This window comes from Amborella trichopoda, chromosome 9, assembly GCF_054954075.1.
Source record: "Amborella trichopoda isolate Santa Cruz 75 chromosome 9, AtrichopodaSantaCruz75HAP2 v2.0, whole genome shotgun sequence".
NCBI lineage: Eukaryota > Viridiplantae > Streptophyta > Magnoliopsida > Amborellales > Amborellaceae > Amborella > Amborella trichopoda.
In genome coordinates, this window is record NC_142344.1 from 13,013,677 (window position 1) to 13,037,103 (window position 23,427).

The 23,427-nt window shown below is 39.7% G+C and overlaps 1 protein-coding gene across 30 annotated transcripts in view; it reads left to right on the forward strand.

Moving 5' to 3' along the window:
* Positions 1-23,427, forward strand: part of LOC18424367 (DNA primase) — a 59,509-nt gene that overhangs the window by 20,593 nt on the left and 15,489 nt on the right. For 26 of the 30 annotated variants that reach the window (XR_016040465.1, XR_016040447.1, XR_016040457.1 and 23 more), the window contains 4 exons: positions 5,350-5,432; positions 7,836-8,045; positions 14,109-14,189; positions 19,044-19,185. Coding sequence is in view for 6 of the 30 variants with exons in the window: in XM_088846338.1 (XP_088702464.1) it covers positions 5,350-5,432; positions 7,836-8,045; positions 14,109-14,189; positions 19,044-19,185 (516 nt within the window). In the remaining 24 variants the exon portion in view is untranslated. The remainder of the gene's footprint in view (positions 1-5,349; positions 5,433-7,835; positions 8,046-14,108; positions 14,190-19,043; positions 19,186-23,427) is intronic. The other 4 variants (XR_016040462.1, XR_016040464.1, XR_016040461.1 and 1 more) reach the window with 1 other exon arrangement.

The window sequence follows — 23,427 nt, forward strand, 5'->3', positions numbered from 1 at the left end:
CAATTTCATCTGACTGGGTAAGAAAATTGTTATCCACCTTTATTATGGATATTAGATTTTCTCTTCTTCTACAGTTGGCTATTCGATGAAAGAAGGTAGTGTTTTGGTCCCCTGTTTTTAACCATTTGACCCGGGATCTCTGGTACTAATAAAGTTCTTCTTTCTTGAGTGTAGCAAGGTATTCCAACTTGGATTGGGTTCGAAGAAGTACTTCATAGTCTGAAAGGGGTCTAGTTTCTTCTATTTTATCAAGGTCTTGAATGAAACTGAGCAGAGAGCTTTTTAACTAGGAATAATTCCTTGGCTGAGATTGACTCCAAGTTTTCAAGGACTTTTTGAGAAGCTGGATTTTGGTTTGTAACTTGAATCCCGCTCTACCCGAGACTTGAGAAGAGAAGGAATTCCATCAACTGGGGATGAGACTCATAAGGGAATGCTCTTCTAACCATACTAGTTCAAAGCGAAAAGGTTTTGGCCCCCTACAAATTGCCTGTGTATCAAGGAGAATGGGACAGTGATCCGAGGTGGGTTTAGGCAGAGTGAGTGCGTGTGAATCAGGAAAAGCATCTTCCCAATCCAGGGAAAGAAGGAAGCGATCCAGTTTAGCCAGGGAAGGCTGAGCGGAATGGTTGGACCAGGTAAAGGCATTCCCTTGAATAGGAATGTTTAAAAGTTATTGTCTAGAAATGAAGTCGGAGAAATCCAACATTCCCTGGGAAATATTGGTGTTGAGGTTTCTCTCATGGGACCATCGGGTGATGTTGAAATCACTGCCCAGGAACCACGCAGGGTGAGGTAAGGCTGCTACGAAGTTCAATTCAGACTAGAGACGGGGGCGAAGCGAAGCTGAATTAGGTCCATAAATGGCGGAGAATTTAAGTAGTGAACCATCTGTTGTCCTGGAGAGAAGGACGGTGATCGAGAAATCTCCTATGTGGGATGAGAGGAGATTAAAATCAGTTGGGTTCTAAACTACCCAAATACCGTCAGAAGCCCCTGTCGCCGGTAGTGATTCCCATTGACACAGCCTTTTGCCCCACACACTGCGAATGGATTGCAGGGTAGGCTCCGACTGTTTCGTCTTTGTCAGGGCAAGGATCAATGGGGAGAATTTTACTGAAAAGTCTCTCACCGAGTCCCTTTTGGACTTCTGTCCCAACGCTCTAATGTTCCAAGAGAGTATTTTCATTGGTTAAGGGGAGGAGCAGGGGTGGAGGCAGTCCTGGGCGATCGCTTAAGAGTGGGGGAGGTTGGGGTGGTGTTGGAAAGAGGGTTGACTGCAGTTGCATGTTTGTCGTAATTAATAAAAGAAAGGAGGTTCAACAATTCTTGTTGTCCTTTGAAATTCACCTTGAACCTGCTTTGGGCATCCGTCAGCAAGAACTGATGCGCTTGGCCTTCAGGTCCATGGTGTTAGCCCATTACCTTGTAGATCTCCTTCATCCTGTTAGGTTCTCGGTTGTTATCTTCTCCACCAGCTCTCTCTAGATCGCCATTTGCCGAATGGAAGGAGGAGGGTGCAGGGGGGAGTGGCTCAGGAGCTACTGAAGAAGGTTATGTGAAGTGGGTGGACAAGACATGGGGAACAGGGGGATAAAGGTCAAACGGCAGGGAACGATTGCTGTGGTCAAACAATTGGGTAGCGGGATACTCAGAGATTGGGGTACCCTGGAAGGATGCAAAAGCAGGTGGTGAAACAAGAGGGGGCCCAGGGGAGGTCAGGTGGTATGGGGGCCAAGTGTGTGAAGGGGCAAGGAGCCCGGACGGGAATGGGGTTGATCGGCAATGATACGGGGGAGTGTAGAAGGATAAATAGTGATGACGGTACGGTTGGGGATAAAGGTTGAAAAGCGCAGTAGGAGAGGTCTGGTAGGGGAAGAGGATAGTCGTTATCCTGTCGAGTGGAATAAGGAGAGAGGGCTGAGGAAAAAAGGGGCCGAGAAGATTAGAGAGAAAAGCTGGGTCAAGGGGAGATGGGTGGAGGGAGTGCACGGTGATGATTCCAAATGGAAGAAGGGAAGTGTCCAGTTCCATCGGCAGCAAAGAGGCAAACAGCAAAGGGTCACCGTACGAGTGGAAGAAGAGGGGCAAGAACGTCAAGGATAAAATAGAGGGGGACCCCAAGGTGCTAAGAGGGCAAAGTGGACCTTCACGAGGGGAAAGGATAAAAGGAGGGACGACGGTAGGTGTAGCGACAGGAGGTGACTGCTGCGAGAGGCCAGGTGGCAAAGAAAGGGGTGGGAGGGCACCTTGGGCAGTGTGAGGAGCATCATCCGAGGGACTTGGGCTGCTGTCGAAGCGATGGAAGACGGTGGAGGGGTGGCAGCTGTCTCCTCATGAAGGCCTGGGACACGCGGGGAGTCAGGCATATGCCGCATAGCCAGAGAATCAGGCTTCAGGACGCCAGGTGTAAAGTCGTCCGTTGAGGTCCTCGACGTAGGCATAGGGTCAACTATCGTGGCCAGATCCAAAAGCCCGACCGAGGAAGACAGGTCCTTTAATAAGCTCGACGGCCCAAGAGAGGATTGGTAATCTATGTCCACTACAACCTCCTTATCGGGTCAATGGGTCGAGGAAGCTGAGAGGCCCAAGGGTCAGTGACAGATATCTCCAACCCCACCGCCATCTGGGATTGGTCCTATGAGGGTGGACCCCAAGCAAGCCAGCGGTGTCGACTTACTAACTCCACCATCTCCAAAGGGCGTTGGGAGAATGCCACGTGGTATCCAAGGGGAGTTTGGTGACGAGCCAGAATGCATGGCCGATTGTCGGGTCAGGAGGTTGGCCATGGAGGTTTTGGCGGTGGCATCGCTTGGCTCTGCCGGATTTCTTGGAAACATAGAACCAAGAATGGGGAGAGGAAGCCTTTGGCAACGAGTGCGGACGGCTATCGATCAGGTTATCCGAGGGGGGGGGGGGGGGGAAGCCCCAGACCAAGACAAAGATATTGGATAGAACATGTTTTCCACTTCTATCCACACGCATGGTGGAATACTTTTAGGGTCCAGGACCTCCACAAGGAGCTGAATGGAGCCAAGAGGTAGTGTTTCCAAAGATTTTCAGTGAATTGAAATCAAACTGCCACAAGCCTCTGCTATTCTCCCAAAAGTTGCAGGAGACCAGGCATGGAGTGGCAAATGATGAAGCGTAAGCCAGATTTTTTGCTTTCTAAAAGATCCTTCCTGGGGAGACCAAGCACGAAGGCGCAGAGTTGCCCCTTTGAAAATCGTAGAGTTGGAGTCCTGCAACACTTGGTAGGCATGAGCTTGTGATGAAAACGTGAATAGGTAGTCTCTGCCTGAGAGGCACCTAGCCGAAATATTGGTGTCCTTCCAAATATTTAGTGCCCTTTTTTCTATTCCTCTGAAATCATCACGAGCAGGGCGGAATGTGCCTACCAATGATGACTGGAACTTAGCTTTAAGCAAAGAGGACACTTCAGGAGGGATGGACACGAAGAAGGGACAGAATGGGGGATGGCTGTTGGGAAGAGAGGGAGTCTCCTTAGGACAAACCGAAGGGCTGCAAGAGGAAGGGAAGGCGAAGAGCGGGCAACAACTTGCGAGAAAGACACAGGAGGCTCAGGTTCTGCGGTTGGTGACACTCTTTGTGGGGTGTCGAAAGTTAGTGTCTGCACATTCTTAGGAGATTCTTGAGGGTATAGGTCGTAATGCAATTCCAATTAAAAGGAGTAGCCGAAAACCGAAAAGGGGGGTGCTTGGAGAGAAAAGGTGCTGGAGGTGAAGGACGAGCAGGTGCAGGATGTGGAGGTGGAGGAAGATGACGTCTCCTCCTCATTGGATTTTTGGATCTTCCACTAAAGGCCATTACTGTTTCAGCAACATAAATTGAAAAATGAAGAAGAAATGTGTGTATGAAATTCAAAGAAAAATTCGAAAATGATGGTTCAACCTCTAATGTAAAAATAAAAAGATGGCTATTTTCAAGAATCTAATCACTCTAGTAGACAGAAGTGGAATCTACATCAGATGGAGCTGAAACCTATATACGATTCGCCTTCTTGCAATGGCTCTCTTGTAACAAAACTCAAGAAGAGAAAGACCTAACATGCTCAAAACTGATTTAATGGACATTTGTTCTGTCTCATCCTCTTCAAACCTACTAGTGTGTTCTGACTCTTTGGAGCTATGGTGGGTTCTCTAATGATGGTTGGATTCACAATAAAATAGGGTAGTTCAAGAATGGGGTTGGTTTAGTCAGGTGATGGCTAGCATGCACAATTAACCATTAATTGAGGTACCACTGCAAGAGAAACCTTTTTATTTAGCATGGATGCCTTCTTTTCTTCAGAAGTGCCATTGATTTTTTTAGTTATGGAATCTTCATTTTCTTAGATGATGACCCATATTCGAAATGGAATTAATAGAACAAACCCCCTCTCTATAATAAAAGAAACAGGGGTACAGAGTGAACCCTCCTTACGGTAAGCAGAGAGGTGATCATTTCCCATAACTGAAGTGCACCACCTCTTGGTCTCTAGATGAAAATATGTTGGAAAGAGAAACGAGAGTTGAGAAACCCAAAGAAAACAGGGTTTTATAGAGAGAAACGAGATCCCATACATCATTGGTCCGAGGGAAGTGAGTATCAATGAATTCCCCCCCCCCCCCCCCGACGTACCCCGCCCTTGCTTTTCTTTCTGTGACGAGGAGAGAGGCAAATGAACAAGCCCTCATAAGAAGCTTCCATTTTTCTAGAAGTGGAGAGCTTTGCTGCTCCCTTCTGACCTTCTCACTCTTCTTCTCCAAAAGTCCTTTCCCTCTCCTCTAAAACCCTTGGAAGAGACACCTGCAAAGACCCAACAGTGTTCAGAATTAGTACCCAATCTCGTCGCTAACAATCATAATACCCATAACACTAGCAAAACCAGTTGCCATAACTGGCCTACCAAGACCCAGGCTCTCAAGAAAAGCATGGTCCAAGCCTTGTGCCTAAAGCGTAGGGCTCATAAAAACATTCCATGCATTTTTCGCCCAAGCAAGCCTTTCTCCCAAATTTTTCTCTCTCTTGTATTTTATTCCATCTACCGTGTTTTTTCCCTCCTAGCTCATGCCACGTAGTATTCGGGTCAACCGTTATGTAATATTGAAAGATAGTTTTATGTTTATGAAAAATATAATAGCTAAATATATTTTGTTGTAATATACGTTTTTCTTATTTATATGCAAATACACTAAAAGGATAATTTGCATGTGTGATCTATTAAACTTCTTTATGAGGAATGTGTATCTGATGTGACCAAAAATTGAAATGCCATCTGAGCTTTTACAATATGTATTCTTCCTTATTCTATTTTTCCGATGTATATTTATGTTTATTTGTTGGCAGAGAAATTTTCACGTCATTTGATCATCCATATTCCAAATGTGGCTTTTAAGGACAACTTGCATGTTGGAGCATTTGTGACAGAGGTTGGTGTTTCCTGTGTATCTATGGTCTTTCTTTTATTTATATGAAGTGATATACTGAACTTTATTCGTTTTTAAGTGTCATGCAACTGGCCTTTTTGGGTTGTTGAGTCTTTCCTAGTTTTATGCATGTTAGAACTCAGCATTTAGGGAACAATTTGGAGAATATCCACCATTTACTGCATTTTTTCAGTGACACAATCTATGTACTGGATTTTTTCAATATATCCACTATATACTGGAGATATTCACTTTATACTGGATTTTTGGTGCACGTATGAAAAATTGGGTAAGATACAATGTGTATCATTGCCTGGTTCTCACAATAAAGTGGAATCGGTTGGACAAAGGTCAAGTCCCATATTAGAGAGAAGTGCCCTTAACTAGGTAATCATGCTGCAGAAGCCGTGGCTTGATACTTAGCCTTTGCACTAAATCGTGTCACAAAATACATTTTTTACTTTTTAAGGGCACCAAACTGCTTTCTACAAAAGTGCATGTCTATCAGTGGGTCCAGTCTGCATTAGAGTATCTCACTAAGTCATGAATTATGAAATAACATGAGTCCCTTGCCACTGTGACGTGACTGATATCAGTTCTAATAATTGTCAAATAGATGAGTAGCCAACAAGTCACTAATTTAATCCTGCCTTCTGAAGGAGTAGTAAAAATGAGATCCAATTTAGTGTGACGATCTATAGGCGAGTTTATTAGTTTCAACCCCTTCAGGATTTGGAGGGCGCCACAGTCTGTTGATATCAAATTTATGATGCAGGTATTGCTTGTCTTGGGCAATATCATGAACATAAACTAGAAACCCTACACTTTGCAAGGCATTGTTGAACTTATCAAACCATGCCCTAGAACATTGTTACGACCCATGTGAAGCTTTATGAGGCAAGCAAATTGGACTTTCAGGCGTGGGCTCGGAGGCTATATGCGGATCCTACATACATATTTATTGAATTAAATCATCATGAAGGAAGGTATTCTTGACATCTAGCTATTATGAGGGCCAGTTTTAATTGACTTCAACAGACACTAGGGCATTTATAGAACTCAATTTTTGTAATAGTGCAAATGTTCAATTATAGTCTATACTATGGGCCTGTCTGATAGCTTAGTTTTGTATTAGTGCAAATGTTTAAATTATAGTCTATACCATGGGACTGTCTGTTAGCTTAGCATACCTTTAAATTAATAAAAAAAATTGCAACCATCTACCATTTCAGTACTTTCCTCCAGAAAATTGTTGTTTGAGGGTGCTTTGCTTCACCCTGTAATGTTTCCAAAAGAATGTATCTGCCCTCATGTTTTGTACTCTAAGAATGATAAAAAGTTTATTCTTTTAAGAACTTTTGATTTTCGATAATCAGGTTGAAGTTGAAATTGTAGTTTCGAGTTTTCTGCATTACTTTGGTCAAACTAGTCGAGGAATGGAAATACGCGTCGGATTGCTCATCATGATAAGTTCCTTCTAAGATTATATGAGTTTATCATCCTCATCATGAGAGCGCTTTCCGAACTATTTGGGATTGGTTACACGAATCCCGGTCTAGCATTCTGCTCTATTAGGGCCACACCCCTTGTGAGGTTACAAGTCCCAATATCGTTTCTCACTGCTTCCTACCATGGCCCTTTGGGCCTACCCTCCCTTGCCCTTTTTAAGCCTTCCACTTGAACCTACTCGCACCTCCTACGGATCTCCATGGCCAGCCTACCTTATCTCAACTACATTCATTCTATGGGTATGTTGTTTCTAGACAGCCCAACATTCTGCCCTATGAAGCAAAATTGGTCTCACAGTTGTCCTGTAGAACTCCCCTTCAGCTTCATTGGTATGCGGCGGTCACATAAAACTCCAGTTGCATATCCACTTCGCCCACCCGGCTCTAATTCTATGGGTGACATCTTGCTCAGTGTCTCCATTTTCCAATATTATCGACCCAAGATATCGGAATTGTGCTCCTTTTGGTATTTCTTGGCCATCAATCTTAACTACTTTCTCGTCTCTATTCCTATTATTACTAACCTTGTATTCCATATACTTTGTCTTACTCCAGCTAATTTTAAAACCTTTAGATTCTAGAGCATAACTCCAAAATCTTACTTTGTGTTGATGCCACTTCGGGTCATTGGATTATATGAGTTACGATAAAAAATTAACATCATGAAGTATGTTGTTATCATGCCACTATACCTGATGGTTCTTTTTGTTCCTTTATGTCATTCACTAGTGATATTCACTAAGTATATTAATAAATGTATTGTAATAAACGGTATTTCTTTGCCATGGAGCTGCTTTTGACTCTATTGTCTGCCAATGACATATAAACGAGGCAACCAAGAAAAAGCTTTGTAAATAAATGAGATTATCTTATTTCTTTGTTCTCATTTTCTTGTTAGCTCTGTTCTCGGATTAGTAGCACACGAGATGGAGATTCAAGGCTCAGTTTGCTCTATGTTATGAAAGATGAAAACATTGAATCTCCACAACAGCTTTTCATTGACACTGCTGTATACTCTCGCAATCGTTGTTTCCGTTTAGTGCTGTCTTCAAAGGCAGGGAAGAAGTCTGTTCTCTTGCCCACTGGACGTTTCAAATGCAAGAATCTGGTATGCTTGTGTTTGGCTTTGGCAATATATCGGTTCCTTGTGATCTATATGATTTTGATAGAAATATCTTTTATATTGATTTCTCTTTCTTATTTCAGCTCCAAGTTAGAATGTATGATGTTATAGAGAGTTTATTGTTCATTTTCTTTTTCTGGGATGAATGAATGTGTTTGCACATTTATTGCTAATTTAAATTTTAATAATTGGATAGTTCTTTTTCCTCCCTCTTTCAAGTTCTCACAGATTGAACATTCACATTGGATTAATAATAGTCATTTATTATTAGATTTTTATTTTTATTTTTTATTTTTTGTTTTTCCTGTGATGTCGTTGTAGATATCAGGGATCAATCCCTTAACCTGGTTTTGCATGAACAACACATAGAAGCCAATTGTGCCTCTTGGATATATCAAGTCACTCGTTATGAAGATATTTGTGTAGTAACCTGTAATAAATCTATTGATTGATTTTCTAGTTTGCGTTGTAGGCAAATAATCGTAATAGTCTTTCTGCCCATCCCTATTCGATTGACCAGAATACTATCTTGGGTGCTTGACCCATCACCTTATCTCTCAAATCCTTCCTTCCAAATAAGATCCTGGGCTCAATTGAATGATAAAAATTATGTGTCTCATCTCTAGCTTTAGAAACTTCGCTACCTCTGTTGTCCACTAATGGCTAGTCAAATGCTTTTATGCTCAAGTATGCCTTGATGGTGAGAGAGAGGGAACAAAAAGCATGTTAAAGTAAACAGGAAAAAACACAGACTAAGGGAGAGGAGGAAAGAGATGAACAATGAGAAAGGGAGTGCTCGAGGACATTGGTGGCTTTATTGTTAATCCCTTAAATGGTATATATATATAGGACAATTAAGTTTATTGCAAAGCAATATTCCCAGTTCTTACGATATCTTCACTTCCATTTGTATTTATTTTCTTTCTTCTCCTGTTTGATTCTTCAGGTTTCATGATGTGTGTGTACAGTTTTTTTTCTTTTTTGGAAGAAACCAGTGAACAGACACAAAATCTTAGATCAAGAGTATATGAAGGTTTTTATGTGAAACCATTTGTTTTAGGCTCTCCCTTGTTTTAGTGGTAGAGACCCTGAAATTTCAAACAATGAAGAATCAAATTAAGGACAACGCAAACATCTACACATCCAGTTCTGTAATCTTGTTTACCTTGCAATAGAGGACCAAGTGAACTGCGCACCTTTCCTTAGTGTTCACTTGGCTTGGGAATTTGAGGGAGGCTTGAGTTCAATCCTCTCAAAGTGGATTTTGGCCTCTTGGGTTCTTGGTACTCTCCTAATCCTAGTTTTTTTATGTAGCTGCCTTTGGTTGAGAATTTCATATCTAAGGGTGTGAAACTTAGAATTAAGGTGGTAATCTCCTTAGAGATGGGCTTGATTCAAACAATTCTCTCGCTGGAGGGTTCTCTTCGCTCTTCCTATTAGTCACTCAAAATTCACGGCTATGCTCTCTCACTTACGGTCTAGCCCAAATGTTTAGTTCAAGCCTCTAACCCAAGTGTCTAACTCCCTCAAATGAAGACGGGATGGGGTATTTGTAGACTCAGGCTGAAGTTATGGTTTTACCCTGTTTTTGCATCTTAAGGGCAATTCAGTTTGCATTAGAAGTGAAAATGTCACTCATTTGCCCTTGGGACCTTGGTCTCAACTTATACCATCAATTTCTCCTTTCATCTTGACCCAATGTCTATGGTTTTTATGCTAGATTTGCTCCATGATTAATGGAGAACTGGGCTAAGAACCATTTAGTACAATTCACCCTAAAACTCCTCATATTAATGGAGTTATGGATCAAACAGTGCCCATGGGTCACACTGCATAAGACCTTGTTAGCCACAGTGGGCTTCTATCTGCTCCCAAATCTTAAAGCCAATGGTTTCAAGGGCTATATAGGCTTTTAGGGTATTGAATGAAAGATCATATCTGCTAAGGTTTAGCCCAAAACACTTTATAATTTGGGAGAAATTGAAAAGAGAAGCTTAAAGTTCATGCAGCCTGTTGCGGGCAGTTGTCCTTTATGACTTGATTTGTTCTGCAGTCCGATATATAATCTAGAAATAAACAGCTCTAATATTTATATAGATTTGACAGAGAGTGAGGAATATTCCCTCTAAATTTCAGCTCATTTAACTGTGGGGTTGGGAGAATCATAATTACTAGATTCTGGAGTTCCCTCTTAATTTCAACTCATCTTGCTGTGGTGTTGGGAGAAATCATCGTTACTGGAATCCAGAGCGAGGGAAGCTCTTAGATTGGAAGCAAGAGTGTGGGATCGAGCGATGTTTGAAGATCCGTAGTTTGTGGGAACGAGATGTGTATATCATTTGCTAAAGGGATCGAGAACCCAATATGTAGGGAGTGCGATTTAAATTTGTCCTGGATCGAATAATAAAGTATACGGGATCAGGGTATGTGAAGCTTAGTTTCGAGGCTCCTGAAGATCGCTTCACTTGCGTACTCTAGTTCGGGAACAACTTCCAATACAAGGATTCAATTCCCAGTGCCCTTGAACTTGTTTTCCCTCCTTTGTTTCCTTTTACTTAGATGGCATTGGGCGATATAGTTGACAAGAGGGCAAAGGTCTTCCTTCACTCTCTCTCCTCCTCTCTTCCCTTATATTGTTAATTAATGCTAAAAATTAGAATTTTTATACTCTGACTCTCCTTGTGCTTTCTCCCAAAAAGTGGTGGGCTATGCCATCACTGCTTCACATTCAAATGCTAGCAACCTCTCTCTCTCACTCTCAAGTGGTGAAGGTCTCTATCTCTCTCCCTCTTAGATATACGCACATTGGGAGTTTTGTGTACTATCTTATTCTCTCCAAATTCTCTCATTCTCTTCAAATTCCTCGATGGGGTACATTGTGATCAATCTCTCTCTCTCTTTCCCTTTCTCTCTCCCCCTCCCCCCCCCCCACAACAACGAGAGGTGGATAGGACCCAACGAATTAGGCTCAAAGCAGTTGAGACTATCAATTGCCACCTCTTTGCTCGTGGATAATTCTGTAACTCATCTATCCTTACTATCATCTTCTGTCTTCTTCCTTTTCTCTCTCTCTCTCTCTCTCCCTACCTTCTCTCGTCGTCTTTCTTTGAAACTAGTCACAAGTCACGACTCATAAGGTGTGTAAACTGTAAATATAAAACATATAAGAATTCAAGGCCTTGACATAGAGAAAAAGTATATAAAGAAACCATTTAGTTTTGGTACAAGAAGGTCACAAACACTCATCTTTTAGATTTCAAATTGTTTGGTTGTAAGAGTGTCATTGACTAGACTCAAAGTTAAAAATAAAATAAAAAATTCTAACTTCGTGTCACACCCCATGCCATCTAATTTGACATCGAATGGGTGGGAGTAATTGTGACCTCCTTGTAACAAAGATAAATGATCTCATCATGAACAATCCCTTACATAAATCATAGGTCGTCAAAAAAAGAAAAAGAAAGAACCTCCCTAAGTAGGGAGTCTATGTCAAATTGCCTATAGCTCATAGTTTAGGCAAAAGAATTCTCATTCATAACAACTAAAATATATTGGTGATCCACACCTCCATTGTAAATGATCCCCGAGTGTCTTGGTGAACCTTATTCCAATGTAGAAGAAGCTTGGTTCTCTGTTAGTGGAGACTCGATTCTAATTAAACGTGGACCCATGATTTGGATAATAGGGATCTAGATCACATTAACCAGGGATCTAGATCCTAATTTTGTGGATCGAGATCCCTAAAATCAAAAAATGCTTGGGATTGAGATCCCTTGTCCCGGAATGTGGGGTCAAGCTTCTAGCATTGGGGTAACCACCTCTTTGGGAGAAGCCGCTGACTATGGGAGAAATCAAAGAAACAAGGCCCGCAGGTCACCACAATCAGTGTTCTTGCCTTGATTACAACTTTTGGTGCATGGATGCTTTTCCTTTTCGAAATGGGTAGTGTTCATTTGACCTGAAATTTGGGGTTAATCTTGGGATTACCTATACTACCATCCGAGCAAGTTTCATCTCACTTTAAGTTTATTTGCTACCAGTTGGTTTGTCAATCAGACCCCTTCCTAGTTCCACTGTTTGTGTGAGTAGTGACTATGTCAATACTAACCTTTAAATTCCAAGTTCCAGAAGGGAAATGATGTCAGAATGCCATGATATATGGTGGATGGGTCAAAGGGACCTTAGGTTAAACCTCCGCCCATTTTTTGACTTGCTTTGATTCCTCTGCACAGGGCTTTCCTCTGCTCAGGGCTTTGACCGATCTTTCCTATCAGTGGTATCTTCAGTTAAATGCTGTCCTATGATCCAAATCCCTTGATTTTTTTTTGGAGGGGTCCCTCTTGGCATATCTTGAGGACCTTCCAAATCTCATCCCCTTCCGAGGACTTTTCAAGGCCTCATGTTGAATGCTTGCCGCAAGCATTTTGGCTTGTTTCAGATGCCATCTGCTTGTTTGGTTGGTGATCCTGTAGCGGTACATCACCCATACTTAGTTTCCTTGGTAGTTTCTGCCGTTTAAGGGGTTATTGGAAAATGTACAAGGGCAAAGTCTATTCCTGGGCTTTGTGCTGCTGTTGTCAGGAAGACAGCCACCTTTTTCTAGTCTGAATCTCCATACATCTAGACTAGGTTGATGCCTGTTTGGGATGTTTTGATTCAAATTACACTCAGACACTCTTATGTTCATCACAATGATTGACTTCTTGTTGCTTAGTGGATTTGAGGTATCAGAGATTATGATAAATTGTGATAGGGTGGTGCATCTTCTTGAACTGGGGGATCCTGTTGTGTCTTTCTAGGGCCTTCTTATGAAGGACCATTTTGCGAATGAATTCATTTTGCATCTTGCAAATAGACTGTGGACATACACTAAACTTAAGGAATTAGGAATTACTGCTCCTTGTGTATCATGCTTCACTACTTGCAAATTGGTCTGCTTTCCAGTTAATTCAGTTGACAGTCCTTGCTAGGTGTTGTGTTTTAGGCTCTTTATAGAGGTTTGAGCATTAGACTGGTCTTGTCGTGATGTTGGAAGCAATACAAACTTCTGGTAGCCAAGCTGAATTTGGCCAATGCAAAAATGTTCTTCTTCTTGTATGATCAGAGTTAAGTTGTCTGTGGTTTGTAGGTATACTGAGTAAGCGTGTTTCATCCTCATTGATTTGGGACATATACTTGAAGTATTTCATGTACACATTTTGTTAGTTATATACATAGGACAGTCCAATTTGATGCCAAAAAAATTGAATTAGACAACGTGCTCTTTAGGCTGGTTTGTTGATTAGATCTCATTGATTTAATGCATTTTCTAATGAATGAAATGTATTTATTTTGTCAATGTAAGCCAGCCTCTTGGTTATTAAATAAATTTTGTGTTTAGTTTAGGTTTGGAACTACATTGGAAGTGCTCTATTATTTAATGAATTTACACTTGTAGGAAATTTTTGAAAGAAAATCTTCATTATTGACATTTATTAGTTGGGAAACGTTTATATGCTTCCCCTACTGCATAGAAGTTCTATCCTCCCCCTACCATCCAGCCGTCCAATTTTGATCAAGAGAGCCACTCATCGTTTGATCTTAGATCCGACGTCTCAAAGTATTTTATTTTTAGTTTTTTTTATACAAATTGTATGAATATGAAATTTGGTACGTGCCATCTTCTCATTGGGGCGCACCTATAAAAAATTTTAAAAATAATTTTTCGATAAAATATAATGACCAAAATACCCCTTGAAAATTTCAGGGGTATTTTGATCATTTTTTTATACTTTTCACTAGTGCAAGTTTAATAGAGGAATGGACGTCCAAAATTTGGTGTCAAAATGGTTTATAGAAAAAAAAGTAAAAATAAAATAGTGTAGGGACGTGACATTGTGATTGTGGTAATCTTAGCCGTCCATTCAGATTGGACGGTTGGATAAGGGGGAGGATAGAACTTCTATGCTGTAGGGTAAGCATAGAAAGCTTGCCCTTATTAGTTCACTTACATTATTGATGTTTGTTAGTTCACTTGTTTACTTATAGTTGTCATTCGCCTTTCTGCAGAATGAACAAGACATATTCTTGGAATCACTAATTTGTAGAATGGATTTGGATTGTAGAACGATGTTGTGTGATGATTCTCAGGTAATATTTTCATATATTTGTATGATCTTTTGTTTAGTTATAAACTTGTGTTGGCTTCTACTCACCAACTGCTTCTTTCTAGTTTCTCTCAGATTTATTGTTGTCTGAATGGTATTTAGATGGTCATGATAGCTCACTTCCAAGTAATCTAAAAACTTAATTTGTGTTTGCTATTTGTGATAATCAAGGCTTTTATGTAAATCATATCATTCTTTCTAGTTTCTCCCAGATTTTTTTTTGTCTGAATGGTATTTAGATGTTCATGATCGCTCACTACCAAGTAATCTAAAAACTTAATTTGTGTTTGCTATTTGTGATAATCAAGGCTTTTATGTGAATCATATCATTTCTGAGGGCTTGTAAAGAGATTGGTGATGGAGTGCATATGCTGAAGCTGTTCTTCTCATACCATAAGCCTAGATTTTATATACTCAAACACAAGAGAGAAAAATGAAGAGCGAAATGACGATACACTAACTCTATTAATAAGTACGGTTATGGCCTACAAGCAGTCCAAGAGAACCATGTACCATGATGGATATATTCTCCTTGATAAACCCCTTCTGTAGCAACTTTAAACTAGCCTCTGTAACTCCTCATGCTCCTTAGGGCTCTTTGTGTAGACCACTTTATTTGGGACTTTAGAACTAGGGATGAGGTCGATGTGATGTTGGATGTCGCACATAGGAGGTAATTCCATGGGAAGAGCATCTGAAATATGGCATCATTGAACTCCCTCATAAATGGCTCTAGCTTACTAGTAATCAAGCTAATGGGCTTTTGTGAATTGGCACCACAACATACAATATAACCGACTCACCAAATCCCTAATGTACTTTGTAAAAGATAAGAGGTTAGTGTCCCCATCTTCTGATTTTGAAGCACTTCCATCTTAGAGGATTCCTAAATCACTTTAACCCCATCCTTGACAAAGGAGTAAGTGTTTTTGAAACCATCATGTGTGGTACATGTGTCATACTACCATGGTCTTTACAACAATAAATGGCAGTCATCCATGGGCGCTACATCTCCCTATAGTTCATCTTTGTATGCTTTTCCAATAGAAAAAGAAACAAGACATAGTATGAAACTAGTTTCCTCAACGCGTTTTTTGAACCATGCAATTTTATAAAACTTTGGATGTGTTCTGTCTTGAGCTTAAGCTCGTCAACCATCTCTTGAGAAACTACATTTTTGCAATACAATGTGTATGAAATATGTTTGTGCGCAACTAGTCATCTTCCTACACGACCCGAGGCGTAAACATGTTGTGCCGGATCACCAATGCCTCCCCATTATCACTTCTGGGTCCTCTTCATCAACCAGCTTATCGTAGACTTGTTTACCTTCAAAATAGTGCTTGTTGTCATTATCATAAAACTCCTTAAGAAGATTAATGAACTTGCAATTGGGCACTGTGATAAGAGGCGCTCTATGTCGAACACTTGTAGCACTTGATGTTGCTACCAGCACCCCTTTCTGGTCATCCAACTCCCAAAATAACCCCTTTTTGATCCAGGGCACCTTGCTGGTTGGTTGTTCCAACAATGCGAGTTGTCGAATCAGCACTTGCCAAGCTGCCTTTCTTCCAAAATCACCATCATGGGCTGCTGCCTTATTTCCTCCATCATTCGCACCTGCGCCCCACCTGTTTGATGGTTGTTTATGCTGAGTTTCAACCCTCTTTGCAAGGTTGTAGACCTCATCAAGGGTCCAATACCCCTGCAAAACTACCACATCTTGAACTGATTGGCGCTATCCATTCACATACCTAGCAATGGACTACTCTTCCCTTCGATCATATCACTACAGGTAGCCAAAGGGTAAAACGCATCTTTGTATTCATCCACTAACCTATCTCCTTGGCGCAACACATGCATCTTTTGATACAAAGACTGTAAATAATTTTTAGGGAGATATTTTTTCTTTATCTTTTTCTTCATCATCTCCCATGACACAATTTTAGGTTTTCCCATTCTTTCTCGCCTTGCTCTCAGCTGTTCCCACCATACCAAGACACTTTTCTTTAACTGAATGGGAATAATTTTAACCTTTTTATTCTCTGGCACCTCCTTGTAATCAAAGACCCTCTCAATTGTGTTTAACAAGCCTATAAAGTTGTTGGGTTGCGACTTTCCTTCAAAATCAGGAATATCTACTTCGAGATCTATGGGTTTTAAGTGGCATCTATACCTCTGATCATATTCCTCTTCACTTGACTCATCCTGTGGAGCACGATTGTGAATACTCAACATCATCTTGGACGGACAAAACTTCCATCTTGCCTATGGTTGATGCCTGCAAGGTACCTTGTAAGTTCTTGAACTTGTTGCCTCAGATCCTCTATCTCTTGATCCCACTCTTCATGCAGTAGATTCATATGAATGCCCATGCCTGAACTACTTCTTGCTGTCATTGGTTCACTGAGATGACAAACCCTAGGTAGAGAGCCAACAAAACTTGGCTGAAACTATAAAGTTCTAGGCTGATTTGACAAAACTTAGCCTGCAATCAGCAAGCCCTAGACTTGGCTATAAATCTCCAACTTTGTTGTTGAAGAAAACCTAGGCACTTATTCCAATTGATGTAGGAAAGTAGAGAAAAGCGGCAAAAACAATTCAATAAACCATCAATACAGGCCAAATTTGAGTGGATATGGCTTTCCTTGCACAAAGAAGTGGCCCCAAAACCCTAGGTAGGGCTTGTTGTTAGTGTTCACACCATGTCTTTATTGTTCACCCCCCAAAGTGTTATAAACCCTAACACCCCATGCCCTATTATTGTACTATAATGAAGACTTAAACTACCCCCACTTAAAACATTATAAAAATCCACCATTAAGTCCCTTCACTAAAATGAATATATAAAAAATTCTCTAAACTTCCCTTAATTTTAATTCGAACATTGGAAATCACTAAGAGACTGTAGAAAACAACACAAACTAAAAATAAACTCCTCTAAAAAGTTGGCCTTCCCCTCCTGGGTCTCCTTGTGACCCTGGGATGTAGATCATCATAAAGGAGGTCGTTAAAAGATGGACTGATTGGATCAAAAGGCTCATGAGAATTGTCTTGATTAGTTGAAGGACTGTCCGATGTACCAGCAAGAGTCATATGTGTGCACTTTGAGCATAGTTTGAGAGTTCAAACCCTAGTTCCTTACTTTTAACATTGAATGTCAAGAATTTCAGTTTATATTTACATGGATCTAAGACCCTGGATGTTCCATTCTAGGCTTAAGTTTGAGGCTTTGTTCTGATGCCATGCCTGCAGTTTGTTTTATCTTTTTTGTTTTTTGGAATGTTGATGATATCTTTGAATTACTATACCAAAAAATTACAAAATATGTAGTGAGCCCTCACAAAGGGCCCAGTCTTTGAGATCATATACAAAAAATGGTGCTTTACAAGAGCACACTATACACAATTAAAAAACAATAACAAATACCATTGCCAAAAATGTGGAACCAAGCTCAAAAACTAGCTGGTGAGGTTCCACTGCTGAGGTCGGTAGGGGCTCATTCTTTTGCTAGTGCATCTGCACTAGAGTTGGTGAAACTGATTTCCTTTAACATGTTCGAGTGAAACTAATTTCCTTCAATACGTTTAAGGGCTTAACCCTTTCACACGACTTAATAATATACACTGATCAAATTGTCTTCAAGGTTCTACATACAGATAAGGGAAATTTATCAAAACACCAACAAGAGATGAATTATTTGACATTTTACCCAATTGCAACTCATGATTATGTCTTTGATGGGTATTTTGAAATTAAACAAAAAAGATATGGGTAGAATGTTAAATACTTCATCTCTCATGGATATTTGGATAAATTTCCCTGAAATTAATGCATGGTGCATCAAATAACAAAAGTGTCCTTGAGGTATACGCATTTTCATTAACGTTTTCATACTAGTTACTGGACTATTCCTAAGTCCTCGAGGATTATCAGCAACAAAACTAAAGCTGTATCCCCAGAAGAATGGTAGACCTTCAGGAATGTATTCTAATATCTTTTGCTAATAACTGTAGCCGTATTTCATTTTGAGAGAATATCAGGCCCATGTAGCCCAGATATGCTTTATCTCTAGTTTGACCTCATTAAGAAATGAATGCTGTTTTCTTTTGAATATTCGGTGGATCGCGAATAGTTCACGAGAACGAGAAAGATTTATTTTACACATCTCACTCTAGAACATAGGGAGTGAGGTGAAGAACCCTTGTATAGATTTTCCACCTTTGATCATAGCCATTAAATCTTACTGAACTTGATATAAACATACAAGATCTGAGTGTTGATGCTCTCTTTTAAGGAACTATTATACCATTGGCTGCAGTAAACTATGTTAGATTGTACTTCTCAACTCATCCACAGAGTTTGGGATCTAGGTTATAATCTGAGCATTTTCTGGCTTTGATAATGCTTCTTGTATTTTGGTTTAAGATGAACCTTCAACATTATTCCCTTCAAATATCTTGCAATGGAGAAATTCTGAAAGTGAAATGCATCATCTACTCTTACAGAATTTGATATATTGGACTCTTTTGTGCCTAGAATTGCTATGATAGACAAAAATTGGCAAATATAAAGTCCATAGTTCCTAAGTATAACTGTCCATATTGCATAGAACTGAACAATTCTCACACACTAACTTAGCAAATGAAGTTGAACCTGGCACAGAAAATGTCTCTTCGGCACCCTATTTTCTTCTCATGTTTTATTGATGTTCAGCAATTGGATAAGTTTTTTTTTATATTTTATTCGTGATTTCTAGATATTATTTGGGTTTCTTTGAAATGCTTGTATTGGTCTTTTTAATTTTTTAACAACTGGGTCCTAAATGTTTACTCAGGTTAACATTTCTGATATTCCACGAGCAACTATGCCACGCACATGCACAAGTCACATAACAGGGCAGTACTTTTCAGCCGCTTCTCCATTTGCTAAATTGGATGCTTTCATAGAGTCTGTTGCCTGTGTTGGCAATGTTCCAGGTGTGTTTTGTCATGCACATAACTTTTAGTCATCAATTCTCTCATGTCTGTAGGTTTAGAGTTTTTTTTTTTATTGTCTTGTGCATGGTTTTAAAAAATGGATTGGTGCCCTAAATCGTCTTGGGCACCTATTCCCAATTCAAAAATCTCAATTGGCCCGATCGGTGTAGGGATGTAACTAAAATAAATAAATGAGAATTGTTAGGAGTGTTTAATATTTCTGTAAGGATCATATTCATTTCTTTGTACTTCATTCCTTCTGTTATCCAGAGCTAAATGTTTGTACTCATTCTCTGACCACCACCACTACAGCATGCCCCTAAATTAGTGTCAATCTTTATCTTCTTCATCTTCCAATCTAATAAATGATCTGGACCAATGACCTTTATCCACTCAAGTGAAGAGAGGTATACATCCTAACACCCTCAACTTTAGTCTCAAAGTATATATCCACCTATAACTGAGTCAAGTATGCCCTCAACACATGCTGAAAGGCCACCAATCAGTTTTATACTCTCAAGAGCAAAAAGTAACTTAATTGTAGGGGGACATACTGGACTATGACTAAAAGTGGAGGGCTCTATGGATCAATGTCGAACAAGACTAGTAGTTAGGCTCAAGGTTTCAAAAAACACTAGGCGGCTTGCCTGGCGCCCTGCGGTGCAAATACTTAGTTTTTTATTTATATATTTGCTATCCAAATACACATATGCATATATTTGTGTCAAAATTTGTAATTTATTCTATTTGAAATTGAAAATATCGCAAGTTCGCAACATACCTTTTTATATACAAACATATCACATGTCTCAGCCTCTCAGGCAATCAGGTTGAGAATAAATTTATTCAAAATTTTGAACTATACAAAACATTTAAAAATCTAATAGGGTAATGTAAGGTCTCCAACTCTCATATTCTCCATATTCCATATCCATAAGGCATAAAATAAACCATAATAACATCCAAGTCTCCAACGCTCCAAGTCATCAACAAACTGACTTCCAAAACTATAAAAAAACCAGTAAACCACACAACGAAATAGTCCAAAAAGGCAAAAAAATTACAAACCACATAACTAAATAAAAATCGTTCAAATTCCAAATGTCTAAAGCCTAAACCAAGATGGTGCAATAAAGTATTAAAGTTACTTCAAAAGAAGAGAAAAGACAATCAAGACACCAATAAGAATCAGAATCATCATCTTCATTGCTTTCATCTGCATCAGAATTGAGGCCATCATCATCAGAATCATCACCCTCTTCAACATATTCCTCTTCTTCCAGAGATTCTTCTGAATCTGCCTCTTTTTCTCTCCCTCCGTGAAGTACCAGCAGAAGACGTTGCTCGAGTGGCCCTCCTAGGATCACAAGCTTGCCCCGAAGCCTCCTCGACCATTTCCCATGTCAAACCCTCCTCAGGGAAGACCTCCTCAGTACCAGGGTCACTAACTAGCCAATCTGAAGCATTCTTCATGTCTTTCGAAGAGATAGGGTCCTTCTTTGGCTGGTTTTTCTTCTCCTTGAGCCTTTGATTGTCTCTAACAAAAACCAAGTCATTGATCTTCCTTTGCTCAAGCCTATTTCTTTTCTTTGTATGCACAGCTATAAGGAAAAATAATGCATAAGTAACTACTATAGGTCTATGATCTTCTTACCTTTTATGAATCTATATTACAAAATGAATATGAACTTATAAACAAAAAAAGCATAAAAAATTTTATTCCTTTAAAATAGTAAAATACCATCTCAAACGAACTCCAATTGCGCTCACAACTAGAAGGGGTAGATGTCAAACTCAAGATCCGCATAGCCATCTTCTAGAGGTTTGGAGCACTATTCCCATGTTGTCTCCACCATTGGGCTGCAATATGTGGGCAACCTTTATAATTAATTCAAGTATTTAACATTATCAGAACTTGAAAGGAAATTATAAATTTATATTTATATTTTATAAAATAAATGTACATAAGTCAAAAGAATATTACCTGGTTCGTCTTTGTTTCTCTGCCTTAATGCCATATCTTTCCCAAATGACATCAAAGAACACTTGTATGAAATTAGCTCTTCAGTTGATATCTTATCTTGGATATTTGGATCAAGAACTAATTTCTCAAAGCACTCCTTAAAACCATCCATAATTACCCCTTTTGACTCAATATCTCCATCTGCATGAAAGAATTTGGGGTTCAAGTAGTACCCCACTGCATGCAATGGTCTATGGAGCTGCCTATCCCATTTATCATCTTTAATCTCCCAAATTGGGGCATACTTTGCTGCATCATTGCCCAAATTCTCTGCAATCTCATTCTTAGCCCTTTTCATTGCATCATATATAAGCCCATAGAGGGCTTATCAGCATCAACCAAGCGCAAGACCTTCACCAAGGGAAGAAACACTAATATCGCATGCTTCACTCCACGCTAAAAATATTTCGAAAGAATAATATCTCGTGTCTTCTTTCCCTTGGCATCTCTAGACCACTTACACCTACTCCACTCCTCTGAAGCAAACATAGAGACCTTAATGCGATCCTCCTCTTATACATGCTCTGTAGACTAAGGTAGGCAGTGGCAAATCTAGTGACCCCAGGCCTAACTAGCTCTCTCTTTTTTGTAAACTTGCGCATCATGCTAAGGGTAAGTATGTGACTGTATATGAAGATTGTAACCTCTTTAGCCTTAAAAATCATTCCTTTAATAGGAGGCAATTCACCAATTGCTTCAAGCATAAGATCTACGCAATGTGCAGCGCAATGAGTCCAAAATATGCCAGGCCTCTTTTGTCGAAGCAAATGATCTGCAGCTAGATTGGGAGCAGCATTATCTGTGACCACTTGAATTATATGTTCCTCCCCAACCTCCTCAATACCTTTATCAATGAAAGAAAATATGTAATGCGCATCATGAACATCATTGGAAGCATCGATTGAGCGCAAAAAAACTGTACCTGTGGGACAATTTACTAATAAACTCATGTTACTCCTCTTATCACTCCACATAACTGTCATAAAAAAAAACCCAAATTTAGCCCATCCCTCCTTATGAGTCTTGAGATATTCATTAGTATACTCGATTTCTTTCTTTAGTAGTGGCTCTCCAATCTCATAAAGAGTTGGAGCTTTCAAACCTGGACCAAATTGCCCAATTGCTTCCAACATTGTATGGACGCTATTCAAACGAGCAATGTTAAAAGAAATGCCCTCATGGTAAAACCATCGAGCAATATACTGCATGTCCCTGACTCTATCTTCCTTTTTAAACCTATTTCCAATTGTCTCCTGTTTTTTCCCCTTTCCCTTGCCTTTTTCAATCTCAAGGCTAGGTGTAAAAATACTATCTATAGGCCCTCTCGTACAAGCCTTCTTAGACCCAAAAGCCCTCTTGGTCTTAGAGCTCTGAATACCTACCATGGCTACCTCTTCTTCCCCATCTTCATCATCCTCTTCTTCAGTTTCAATATTATTATAAAAAATATGAACCCTTGATTTTAATTCTCCTATATCCTTTTTTTTTTGCAACTTTTTTACTCTTTTCAGCTTCAATGTACTCCAAAATTTCTTTCTTTACAAGATCTGGGACTTTCTTACATGGGGCGACATCACCTCTAATATCGGCAAGATGTTTCTTAAATCGATTTATGCCGGCATTTGAAACATGTCCACAAAAATTACACAATTTTATTTTTGTCATTCTTATCTGGGTTAACACAATATTTCCATCCCGGATCTCCACCCCTAGTAGACCTCGCAGAAGACATCTCAAATTGAAAAAATAAATCTCAAATAAAAATTACAGACTGACATTTTATACCCAATCTCTGATCTTCGATGTTGGTTATCTCAATCAAGCTACGAATCAACTTAAAAGTCTTCTAATACCACCAATAGCACCCTAAAAATAATTTCAATCAGAAAAACAAACTTTTTCAATCCACAAGAAGTACTTTCGATTCTCAGCAATTGCTTTAGATTCTCATAAATAAGTTTAAGATTGAGGGTTTCTTGTTTTTTTTCAGTTTGGGGATGAAAAATAAACCCTTAAACTTCTTTTATACAAACTTGGGGGTCAAAATGACCCCTTTTGCCCTTTTGGGCGAAGTTTAAAAAAAACAATTCGTAAACTATGCTGGGCACCCGCTTAGGTGCCTGCCCAGATACAGCCGCCCGTGTTGGAGCGCCCAAGTCAAAGCATGCGGAAATTTTTTTTTGGGCGCCTAGGCACCTGGCGGTCTGTTTTTTTAAACA